The 13589-nt window shown below is 34.5% G+C and overlaps 1 protein-coding gene across 1 annotated transcript in view; it reads right to left on the bottom strand.

Moving 5' to 3' along the window:
- Positions 1 to 13589, bottom strand: part of CTNNA3 (catenin alpha 3) — a 1660471-nt gene that overhangs the window by 1457768 nt on the left and 189114 nt on the right. The window contains exon 5 of the mRNA XM_081238023.1: positions 2112 to 2231. Within this exon, the coding sequence (XP_081094149.1) occupies positions 2112 to 2231 (120 nt within the window). The remainder of the gene's footprint in view (positions 1 to 2111; positions 2232 to 13589) is intronic.

Genomic DNA, 13589 nt, shown 5'->3' with positions numbered 1-13589 from the left:
TGTCTATACTAAACAATTTGCATGAGAGAAAGAGAGGAGGAGAGAGCTGCCCCTGTCCCTGCCTCTCATCAGATGCCCATTTTCAAATGTCTCTTTAAGCCCCATGTCTGTCCTATCCTAAAACTGTCTTCATACTGCATGTCTAGAACTCCTCACTTTAGTATCCCCCCAGCCTGGCTCCCTGCAGGGATATGGGAGAAAGCCCAGGTTTGTAGTCAGACTGATACCTATTTGAAGCTCAGCTTTACTTGCCTAGTGACTTTAGGCAAGTTACTTAACTCTCTTCACAGTTTCCTCATCTGTAAAATGGTGCTCATAAAACCAACCTTATTATATTGTCACAATTATTTAATGATCTAATCCATAAATGTTCTAATCACACTATGTGGCAGACAGTTGTCATCTAATAAAGAGAATATAAAAGATTTATATATGCATAAACATACATATACATATATAAATAACGACGTGCCCATCTTTCTCTCACATACACATACAATTTACCTGTCTGTCGTCAAGGCCATTCTCCCAGAGTTATGCCCTTTTGCCCTTGAAGCATTCACATTTTTCCAAATTCCCAATTAGCTAATGTAAGAATCTAATCACTGAAAATGTGCTAATGAGAAAGGATAAGAGAAGAGGACACTGACTACTGCCTGCCAACTCAAATACCCCCCAGTGGTATAAATATGGCTCTTGGAAACAAAACTGTACTAAAAACTACATAGGCCAGAGCAGTGACTCACAGTGTGAATTTTAAGCAGCATCATTTGGGAGCTTACTGTAGTAGCTCTCAGTAACTGTGATTGCTTCTGTTACATGTGCTAATACCTAGGCCTTCACTAATATAAAATCAATAAATAAAACAAATGGATATTGTGTCCTTTTTCATATAAATTAAGGTATGTGCAAAGGTATGGCATTTGCCCCAGAACACTCTACAAAACAAATATAACTCCTAGGAAAATAAGATCATGAGAAGGTTAAATGCCCACGTAATGTCTATTATAAAGCCGAGCCTAGAACACAATTCTCTTTTCAAGTCACTATTTCTACACCACACCATGTTGACTTCATGAGGTTTAACTAAATAAAGGAAGTAGTGCTTTGAAATCCCCCTTCCAAAAGATCCAAAATTTGTAAATTAGGCAATGTCAAGAGAGTCACACCCTTTGCCACACTAACAGAAAACAGTCTTAAGTAATGGACTCGGTGCCTGGCCATGGGAGTCAGCCACTTAGTCATTTTTCTAGATGCTATCCATCATTGAGCACATTCCCGAATTTCATGCAACCTAATTTAAACATCTAACTGGTTGTTCTGATCGGAATAAACACTCAGCCCCAGTAAAAGCTTGATGATCCTGACACCTAGCGGCTGTGAAGAAACTGGAAAAGATCCAGTTTGGGAAAAGTACCTACCCACTATGGCAGTATCTTGCAAACACACAGAACTTAATGATTATTAATATTATAAAATATGAACTCTAAAAGTAACCCTATAAAAGTCTATTTAAAGGCTCTCGATTTATCTTGTGGTCTATAAAAAGAGGCTAAAAGACGTGCACTTGGAAAGCATGTTTCCCTTTAACCTTACACATTTAGCAAATTTTTACTAATCTTCAGAGATCAAACAAGAAAACTAAAGCTAAACTAAAAAAAAAAACTATTTGGCATATTTATGACTCCTTTCTTTAAGCTTGTATGTGCATCCACATCCTTTTCTTGGTCTTGAGGTGGTTTTTCTCCTCACGTATCCCCCTGTCAAATATAAAAGCCACCTGTTCAAGCCACATAGAGGTTCCCTTTATGCCACTAAGGCATCCTTAGTCAAAGGGTAGTTGAACCTTCACAAACCAGCAGGAGTTTTCTTTAAAAGAGGTATAAGGACACTCGTGGAAACCCCCAAAGTGCACATATAAAAGCAAGGACAATGTTGAATGCCGCAGGAAGCCGTGTGAACACGGCAAGTCAGCACCGCACAGCACAACTTATTTCTGCCCTAAACATTAGAAGATAAGTCTCCCCAGACCCACCTGAGCCTCTGACAGGCAGGAAGGCGAGAAGACTAAAGTGTTCGTATCGTCCACCAAGGAGAGCTCTAAATCCTACCTGCTGACGTTTGAAGGCTAAATAGTCCAGATTTTCCAGCTCCTTCCCAAGCTTCTGGTAGGTTTTCTGGAGGTCAGATTTGTTGGAAACATTTTTAAGAGACTCAAATGTCCTCTGAAACTGAAATCGAAAACAAAAGTAAATCATTAGGATAGCAGCATATTTTTCTCAAATTCCTAACCAGTAACACAGACAAATAGTCAATACTGAGCCTCAGTTTCTCCCATTCATAATACAGAGGTAACAAAGGCTAGGTAATTAATTGTCTTTCAATTAAATAGTTAGGCACAATTATACAGAATTAGAAACTATGTGCCAAGTACAAGCAACATTATTGCATGAATGAGAAGCCTGTTTAGTCCTCATTCTAACAAAAGAACATACTGCATTAAAAAAATTTTTTCTTTAACTCTTCATGTCTTAGGATACACTGCTACTACTCCTAAAGAAAAAAATTTCAATGAATGTATAATTTTAAATCATAATGAGAAAGTATTAAAAAGAGCTCTCACATCCCAATCATGGAAACAAATTTATGTAAAGGTAGCCACTTGCCTCTATAGAAACATTTATGCAGAATAGGCACCCAGCAAATTTCAGCCAGGAAGATCTCTCAAGATCTTATATTTTGAGAAGAAAGGAGAACAAATGTCTTGATGATCGAAGCATATGTAGCATGTTCAGCAAACATTTATTCATTTCTGCTCTATAACGGACATGAGTTAATGAAATCAGTTCTGCTGAATCAGAATGCTCCATTCATTTTTTAAGTCAGATACTAGATAAACACAAAGAAGACAAATTGCAGTGTATCACAGAATATTGTTCTGCTACTAATAATTAAGCAAAAAGAGCTCACAAGAAATTGAATTCTTGGTTTATTTTAGTAAATTAGAACATACTTTAGAGGATTAGTGATTGAAAATGTCAAGTAATATTTGCAAGACATTTGCATCTGCTCTTTCTTTATGTCATTTATTTCCATATTCTCAATGTGTGCCATTAGATATAATTCTACAGATAGAGACTTCACCATCTTAAACACACCAGAATTCCACTATGACTATGATGCTATGAGACAGGCTAATAAGATTTTATAGAATATAATTAAGTTTCCAGGGAAATGATTTGACCCTTACTATTTCAAACTCCATGGAATAAGTCATATTATAATGGCATTCTACTGAATTACATCCTCAACTTCATGAAAGCAACATGTTTATCTCAATCCAAGGTGACAGAGGAAAAAGAAATAGGAAATAATAGTGCTAAACTTTCACAGCAGGACGATAAATTAAATTCAACAAACAATCTTTTAGAGCCTACTATGCACAAGGCACTATGAAATAAAACATATTTTCTGCCCTAAAGTAACTTATAGACTACCAGGGAAATTAGACATGAAACTCAGAAATGGGAAAGATACTGACATTTACTGGGTGCCTGCTCAGTGCCAGATACTTTATCCTTTCAATTTAATCCTCACAAGAACCACAGGAGTTCCTATTTGTCTTCCCATTCTACAAGTAAACTGAGACTCAGAAACCTTGAACCATTTTTTTTCTATAATACATAATTTTAATTCATAAAAATGATACATTCATTAATTTTTCTTTCACCCAGCCTTTTCTCCTAATCTGGCTTTGTCCAGGTTCTCTTGAGAACCACAAAACCTTATATTAGGCCAAATGTTCCTTTTTTTCCAGTTTTATTGATATATTTGACATAGAGCACTGTATAACCTAAGGTGTGCAGCATAATGATTTGATTTACATACATCACAAAGTGATTATCACAGTAAGTTTAGTGAACATCCATTATCTCATATAGATACTTTTCTAAGAAAGTATTTTATATTTCTTTTTAAAGAAATATAAAAAAATATTATTTCCTTGTGATGAGAACACTTCGAATTTACTCTTAACTTTCAAATATAACATACAACATTATTAAACATATTTATCATGTTGTACATCAGATTTCTAGTACTTATGTACCTTATAACTGGAAGTTTGTACCTTTTGACTACCTTTGTCCAATTCCCTCTCCCACCATCCCTATTTCTACGTGGTTTTTTTTTTTTTTTTTTTTTGGTTGTTTAGTTGTTTGTTTTTGAAGTATAACTGACCTATGTTACTTCCTGGTATACAACATAGTGATTCGATATGTCTATACATTTCAAAATGGAACTGTGTTTTTACTATAATGTTTATGCTTTTTCTACTCTACCATTAACTTTAACACAAGGCAAAGTAGTAAAAGGAGTGCAAAAAAGGAGATAAAAGTAACATGTGGTGGGACTTCCCTAGTCGTCCAGTGGTTAAGACGCCACACTTCCAATGCAGAGGGCATGGGTTTGATCCCTGGTCGGGGAACTAAGATCTTTAATGCCACAAGGCATGGCCAAAAAAAAAAAAAAAAGTAACATGGTGAAATATTTTAAAAAAATAAAAAAAATGATACTGACAGAGAGACTCAGGTCATATAGAAGACATGAGGGAATTTGAGGTGGGCCTCAAAGGAGTTTTCAGAGCCTTAAATGGGAACTGGTTCTTCCCATCAGTTTAAACAGCCAAAGTCTGTTCATTTTCCCCCTTTTGTAGCATAGTAAACAACTTTCTTTTAACATAATTTTAATGACCTTTATATAAACTATTTATCATGTTGTATGATCATTTCTGTGCCTTGCCCACTTCTTGGTCCCTTCTCACTATGTTCAAATCAAACTAATACCAGATCTGAGATTCTAAACAATTTAAATAATTTTATATATAAATTAACATAAGCTATTTTACCAATCAACCTGTTTAATTCTAAAACATTCTTCATCCCCTGCATCTTCTCTTCCCTAAGAAATATTAGCTCTATTTCTTAACTATTTCTTCTTCACATTTATCTCTGTGAATTTTATACAACTCCAAATAGGGATTTTAGGGTAAACATATTTTCAAGGCTTCAAAATAAGAAACATGAAAACCAATACTTCCAGGTAATATTTCTATGGCCAAAGAAAAAAAGGGAGAAAATCCAGTAATGATACATCCCCACAAGATGTTTTCATTAAACATCAGAGTTTGCATAATGTGGAGATTTAAGCTTGAACTTTCATTATCAGGACTTACATCCTCCATTTATTGATACTAAATAGTTCCAAGTACTCAAAATATGATGATTCATTCAAGTACATTTTTTCACTTAAAACAACAAATAATTGTCAAGGAGAGGTCATACAAAATCTATAATATAACTTTAAGCTAGATCCCTATCAAACATATCCCAGTCCCCTCTGCTCACATATACACTTAAAGATGCTATAGAGTAAAAGCAATAATTTTACCTTGCAGGTGCAGCTGAAGTACAGAAGACAAAAATAAGGCAAAGGTTAAGGTGAGACTTATATTTTACTTAAAGAGATTTAATGTTGCCTTGATTTGAAAATTTTTTGTTCCAATAGGCCACTGTGCTTGATAATTGAAACAGACCCCTTGAGATTTTTCTACATTAGTTTAGTGCACTGTAGTCTCATTATATTGACTTTCTCAAAATAAATGACCTCTCAGTTGAAGTTGGGAAAGGAAGCACAAACAATCTAAGATATTTTAATATTTCTGGATTTTACCTGTTCAAAGTCTTTAGTGGGAATTTTAAATGAACCAAAACCCCCAAATAATTTGTTGAACATTGAGTTTATCCTGTGTTAATATTTTTAACTCATTGCAAACCAAATTCAAACTTTTTTAAAAAGCCCAATGAATAAATTTGAATCCAAAACAAACCTAGGTATGTTCTAAAAATGTCAAAACTGAATATTAAAATGGTCTCTGTACTGAGAAAGAAATCCAAATTCTGTCCTATTTGACTACCTTACCAAATTTCACACACAACAGATGAGAATAAGAAGATGCAAACAGTATCTCTAAGCCCAAACAGTAAGTATTGTATACCATAAAAGCAACGTAAACACACCCAGAGTGTTTTCTTTTTTTTATTTCTTTGTTTGTTTGTTTATTTATTTATTTTTGGCCTGCGTTGGGTCTTTGTAGCCGCACTCGGGCTTTCTCTAGTTGTGGTGAGCGGGGGCTACTCTTCATTGCAGTGTGCGGGCTTCTCATTGTGGTGGCTTCTCTTGTTATGGAGCACGGGCTCTAGGCATGTACGCTTCAGTAGTTGTGGCATGCGGGCTCAGTAGTTGTGGCTCTCGGGCTCTAGAGCACAGGCTCAGTAGTTGTGGCACATGGGCTTAGTTGCTTCATGACATGTGGGATCTTCCTGGACCAGGGCTCGAACCCGTGTCCCCTGCATTGGCAGGCAGTTTCTTAACTACTGCACCACCAGGGAAGTCCCAAAAATAGTAATAATAGTAATCCACAAAATAATACAACAGAGACCATGACTGCTCATCTCCCATTAAAATAACTGAAAATCTGCTTTGCAGAAAAGAGAAGCATGAGTAAGGCAGAAAAGAAAATATCTAGTTTGACTCAGCATACCCTCTTCCCAAATATATTTTCCTCCTTTTCCTGACAACATGTTTTGAAATAAATCTAAGCCAATGTTCTATACAAACTACATATTCAATGAGTTCATGAAAATTATGTAGATTCATGGAGTAATTTGAGAAAGAGGACAAGAAGAAACCAGCTGAAGCAGCAGGAAAAAATGCAGCCAGGGCTCTGGCAAGTAAAGTTTCCCTGGCACTCACTGCCAATGCCCTGGCTTCCTCTTGTAGTCAGATCAATACAATCAAATAATTCCACAGCTCCAGCAGCCTACTAATTCCCATAATGAAAAAATATTGAGTATCATTGCTCCAAAAGAATAGCCAGCTCAACAGTTGTCATTTTTCCTTATTTAATATTTTGTGCATTTGTACAAGGTACTAGATGTTACCTATAACATAAAAAAAATTCCATACTCACAGCATTATCTATACAAGAGAGTATCCTATAAGGACCTGACTGAAAGCACCGAATCACCAAGTGTGATCTTAGTGTCCCTAAAATATCAGTGTGAAATAGTGCCAAAAGATTCTGGAAACTAAAGCAGATGGAAGGAATGAGCAAAGACTAAATATTAATGCTCTATAAATATTAATGTTTAGAGTAAAAAGAAATTGTTTTAAGCATAAGAAATGGCTAATCCACCCTACTTAAATATGGCAAATACAGAGCAACCAAAATGAAGTAATATTGAGAAAAAAATTATTTCATTTTCTGAACTCAATCCATTGAATTTCATACATATTTTCCAAATGAACTTACCAGATGATAATATCACTCATGAAAAGGAAGTTTACAGCTAAAGCTGAAAATTAAAGGACACATATATCTCAAATGATTTTTTACTGTAAGGAATGATAACCAAAGTTAAATTAAGAACATAGAACAAAATTGGGCTTGAAATCTAAACTAGAAGTAGTCCTGTGGAGTTGAAAGTACAATGGCCTTGAAATCTGGGTTCAAGTCCTTGTTATGCCATTTAATAATTTCATACCTTTGGACAAGTCACTACTACTCCAATTCTTGATTGTGTTACCTGTAAAATGGGAGAAATTGTCCTTGCCTGCCTGCTTTATAAGATTGATGTGAAATCAGCTGAGGGAAAATGAAACACATTCATTCTACAAATCTTTAACATGGGCCTGGCAACATGCCAGCCATGCAAGAAATGGAGGAAAACAAAAGAGAAATAGCTCTTGCTCTAGAAAAGCAAATAATCTAGCTTTACAGATTACTGCTTTATAAATTTTTAATTTCCATAAAATTGTAAGAGACCACTGTCATTAAATTCATGCCCATTTAGTAGTGAATGAGGACTGAACAAAAGAGTAATTCAATAATTATTTATTGAGCATCTCTGAGCAAGGGATTTTTGAGAGAAATAGATACACTTATTTAGATTTTTTTCTTCAATATTACTACAAAACTTATTTTATTTATTTATTTAATTCTATTTTATTATGGCAGAATACTTAACATGAGATACATGCTCCTTAAAATTTTAAGTATAAAATACATTGCTGTTGTCTATAGGTACAATGTTCTATATGAGATCTCTAGCTTATTCACATAGCTTAACTGAAACTTTATGCCCACTAATTCCCCAATTGTGTGTTCTTGGCACCCTTGTTGAAGATCAGTGACTGTATACACATGGATTTACTTCTGGGCTCTCCATTCTGTTCCACTGATCTATATGTCTCTCTTTATGCCAGTACCATACTGTTTTGTTTACTGCAGCTTTGTAATATTTTTGAAATAGAGTAGTGTGATGCCTCCAGCTTTGTTCTTCTTTCTCAGAATTGAGTTGGCTATTTGTGGTTTTTATGAGGTTCCATATGAATTGTAGAGCTGTTTATCAATTTCTGTTGTAAAAATGCCATTGGGATTTTCATAGGAATTGCTTTGTATCTGTAGATCACTTTGGGTATGGACATTTTAACAATATTAAGTCTATCAATCCATGAACATGGGATGTCTTTCCATTTGTGTCTTCTTTAATTTCTTTCATCAATGTTTTATAGTTTTCAGTATTACAAGTCTTTCACCTCCTTAGTTACATTTATTCCTAGGTATTTTATTCTTTTTGGTGCTACTGTAAATGGCATTGTTTTCCTAGTATCCTCTTCAGCTAGTTCATCATAAGTGTATAGAAATGCAACTGATTTCTATATCCTAATTATATATCCTACAACTTTACTGAATTTGTTTATTAGTTCTACCAGTTTTTTTGGTGGAGTCTTAAGGGGTTTTTTGTATATAATATCATCTTATCTGAAAATAGTGACAGTTTTTCTTCCTCCTTTCCAATCTGGATGCCTTTTATTTCTTTTTATTGCCTAGTTGCTATGACTAGGACTTCCAATACAATGTTGAATAAAAGTGGTGAGAGTGGGCATCCTTGTCTTTTTCCTGATCTTAGAGGAAAAGTTTTCAGCTCTTCATCATTATGTATGATGTAAGCTGTGAGCTTGTCATATATGGACTTTATTATGTTGAGGTGTTTTCCTTCTATTCCTAGTTTATTGAGAATTTTCATCATAAAATGATGTTGAATTTTTTTCAAACTTTTTTTCTGCATCTATTGAAATGATCATGTGATTTTTACCCTTTATTCTGTTCATGTGCTGTATCACATTGATTGATTTTCATATGTTAAACCATTCTTGTATACCACGTAAAACCCACTTGGTCATAGTGTATCATCCTTTAATATGCTATTGAATTTAGTGTGTTAGTATACTTTTGAATATTTTTGCATCTATATTCATTAGGGATATTAGCCTGTAATTTCTTTTCTTGTAGTATTCTTATCTGGCCTCATAAAATGAATTTGAGAGTGTTCCCTCTGTTTCAGTAGTTTGGAAGAGTTTGAGAAGCACTGACATTAATTCTTCTTTAAATGTTCAGTAGAATTCACTAGTGAAGCCATCTGGTCCTGGGCTTTTCTTTGTTAGGAGGTTTTGATTATTTATTCAATCTCCCTTCTTGTTATAGGTCTGTTCAGACTTTCTATTCCTTCATGATTTAGTCTTGGTGGTAAGTTGTATGTTTCTAGGAATTTATACATTTCTTCTAGGTATTGTTCATTGGTGTATAATTATTCATAGTAGTTTTTATGATCATTCTTTATTTCTGTGCCCTCAGTTGTAATGTCCCATCTTTAATTTCTGATTTTATTTGAGTCTTCTCTCTTCTGTTCTTAGTTAGTCTAGCTAAGGTTTGTCTATTTTGTTTATCTTTTAAAAAACCAACTTTTAGTTTTGTTGGGTTTTTTCTCATTTTCCTATTTTCTATTTCATTTATTTCTGCTCTAATGTTTGTGATTTCCTTTCTTCTTCTTTCTTTTAACTGAGCTTAGTTCTTCTTTTTTAGCTCTTTGAGGTATAAAGTTAAGTTCTCACTTGACATCTTTCTTCTTTTTTACACATTATTGACTGGGGGATTCTTGCAGAAACTAATGCCTGTGGCTGGCAATTTGTTATGTAAGTGAATACTGAAACACCCACGTTTGAATAAATATCAGCAACTTATTTTGCACTTAATGTATTTATTTGAAGCTTTGTACATGTCTTACTAAAGCATTCTAATATTTCATTAGAGTGTGATAGGCAGTATAGCAGACACCTCTGTGCAGGGGAATAGAACATCTATTACAAACATACCGTATTTCACTTTGCTTTCCCCTGGAAGAGCTGACTCTACACTTTCTGGCTGCATTTGTCTTCTTAGCCCTGTGGTTATTATTTCCTCTAGAATATGTTCTTTTATTTTACCTGATAGTTGACAAGGTGGATCTTTGCGCAGGGCTCTTTTAGAAACACCACAAGAAGGACCAGGTGCAAGACTGCCACTACATTCACCAGAATGGTCAGTTACCCATTCTCTAGGTATTGCTGACAAAAATTGCTTGTAAGTCATTTTATTCTGTGCATTCATGCTACAATAAATTTTAAAGCATTGAATAAACCATTTTCGAGTTTTCTGGAGAATACTGAAGTTTTCCAGATATTGATCAGATCAATCAACTCCTTTCATATATTTATTATACTCTAATATACAAGTGGGCTTCAGTTATCTGATGGCCAGTCCTCCTATCTTCCTTTCCTGTAGATGCTATGGAGGCATCATGAATAGTTGTCACCATGCAGACTAGCCTCTTGCCTTTCCAGAGAAGAAGAATCATTTCTCCGTTCCATAAGAACGCCATTTCTCCCCTCTGTAGATTTTTAGATTTCTCCTTTAATTGGTTTGGTAGATCACAATTCCCTCTTATAGTCCCACAAACTCTGGTTTTATTTTTCAACAATATTTCAGTTGTGGACACACTGTTGTAATAATTGTCTTGGTAAATATGGTACCATGAACCAAGATAACGTTGTAGGACTGATAATATTGTTTCTTGCAGTTTTTTTCCTTCACCCATGTAAATCTCAAGGTTGCATATATATCCAGTTTCACTTTTGCTAACCATCCTAACCAAAATTCCATATTTTGTAAGTTTCCCAGGGTTATAGGTTTTGAATCTAAGTTGTCCTCTCCACTTTATCATTGCCTCATCAAGTAATAGCTCTCATTTTGGTATATAGATCAATTGAAATTTTGGTAGAAAATAATCCAAAAGAGGTTTAACTTTTGAAATTCTGTCTGCAGGAGTGGAGTTTCTGAGTTATCGTTAAAGTGAAGAAATGTCATTATTTGTTCAAACCTTCTTCTTGTCATAACCTTTGGAAAGATAGGTATTTCAAGTAAGGGATCAGTCGACCAATATTCTTTCCAGTGTGACTTTCTTATTTGTCCCATCAAAAATATTAATCCAAGAAACTTCTTCATGTCACTATTGGTTACATCAGTCCATTTTAAAGCCTTATCATACATTTTATATGATTTTTCATTCTGTTAGTAATACAAGTTTGTTTGAGAAGTGACCAACTCGAAAAAGTCATTACCAAAAATCAATTATGTTATTTCACTAACACTTTGCAGGTTATTACATTCAACAGTTACACCTGACACACCTGTAAAGACTTCAAATTTTCGTGAAATGTTGTCTTCAAGCCACTCTTCTGTAGAAGCAAAGGAGCATTCTCTAGCACTGTGAGTTTCTTTTTCACTTTCTGTATCAGAATCAGTCACTAAGGTTTTTTGTCTTTTTCTTGGTCTAATATTCACATAATCTGAATCAGAACTATATTCTGAAGAACTATAATCTTCACAGACACTAGTATATATGTCACCTGGACAATCAGAGAAAGTATCTGCATAAAATTCACCAAAAATTCTTCTTCACTCAAAATTTCATGATGAGTCATTTTTTTAAATTTTACAGTAATAAACTTGAATTTATAATATACACAATGTTGGAACAAAAACCTAACAGAGAAAAATGTGAATGATAATGACAATCATAAGTTGTATAATGAACCCCTGATCAATTTTAAGCTCTAACAACTTCGCATGGTGATGTTAATTGTATCACTCTCTAAAAACGTATTGATATGTCTCCAGTCAATAACGTTCAGGTAACAAAAGATGTATTAACAGGTCTCTGGTCAATAATGTGTTAATGTAGGGATTTATCTCTGTGAACTTCCTTCTTAGCACTAGTTTTGCTGCATCCCATAAGTTTTGGTATATTTTCATTTTCATTTGTTTCAAAGAATTTCCTAATTTCCTTTCTGATTCCAACTTTGACCTAATGGTTCAAAAGTGTGTCACATAATTTCCACATTTTTGTAAATTTTCCAGTTTTCCTTCTGCTGTCAATTTCTAGTTTCATTCCATTGTGGTAGAAAACATCCTTGATATTATTTTAATCTTCTTAGATTTGTTAAGACTTGTTTTGTGACCTAACATGTTATCTATCCTGGAGAAAGAGCCGTGTGCATTTGAGAAGAATGTGCATTCTGCTACTGTTGGGTGAAATGTTCCATATATGTGTTAGGTCCATTTGGTTTATACTATTGTTCAGGTCTTCTGTTTCCCTGTTGATCTTCTGTCTAGATGTTCTATCCATTTTTCAAAGTGAGGTACTGAAGACTCCTACCTATTGTATTGCTATCTATTTCTCCCTTCAGTCTGTCAATGTTTGCTTAATACATTTAGGTTCTCTAATGTTGGATGCATATATATTTATAATTGTTATATCTTCCTGGTGAATTCACACTTTCATCATTATATAATGTCCTCCTTTGTCTCTTTTGATAGTTTTGACTTAAACTTCCTTTTGTCTAAATATAGCTCTTGCTCCCTTTTGGTTACCATTTGCATGGAATACCTTTTTCCATCCCTTTACATGCAGCCTGTATGTATCCTTAAATCTAAAGTACGTTTCTTTTGCACAGCATACAGTTAGGTCTTGTTTTTTTAATCCAGTCAGCCACTTTGTGTCCTTTGATTGAGGAGTTTAATCCACTTATATTTAAAGTAATTATTGATAGAGAAGGATTTACTATTGCCATTTCATCTGTTGCTTTTGTTAATCTCTTAGTTATTTTTTCTGTCTTTTCCTCTCTTGCTATTTTCCTTTATGTTTTGCTGGGTTTTTTATATTGATATGCTTTGATTTCTGTGTGTGTGTGTGTGTGTGTGTGTCTGTAACTTCTACTGTATTTTTTGTGGTTACTTTGGGGTTTACATAAAATATAACAGTCTGTTTTAAGCAGATAACAACTTAAGTTCAGTTGCATACAAAAACTGCACTTTTACTTCTCACACACACACACACACACACACTTTATATTATTGTTCTCAAAATTTACATCTATTCATGTTGTATAATTTTACCATATTTTTAGTCATAGCTATTTTAAATATTTTTTTTCTCTTAACTTTTTTATTCCCACGGTACGCGGGCCTCTCACTGTTGTGACCTCTCCCGTTGCGGAGCACAGCCTCCGGACACGCAGGCTCAGCGGCCATGGATCACGGGCCTAGCCGCTCCGTGGCATGTGGGATCTTCCCAGACCGGGGTACAATC

Source organism: Mesoplodon bidens, assembly GCF_964165515.1.
Source record: "Mesoplodon bidens genome assembly, chromosome: 1".
NCBI lineage: Eukaryota > Metazoa > Chordata > Mammalia > Artiodactyla > Ziphiidae > Mesoplodon > Mesoplodon bidens.
The sequence above is the reverse complement of the archived record's forward strand: the minus strand, read 5'-3'. Positions and strand labels throughout refer to the sequence as shown.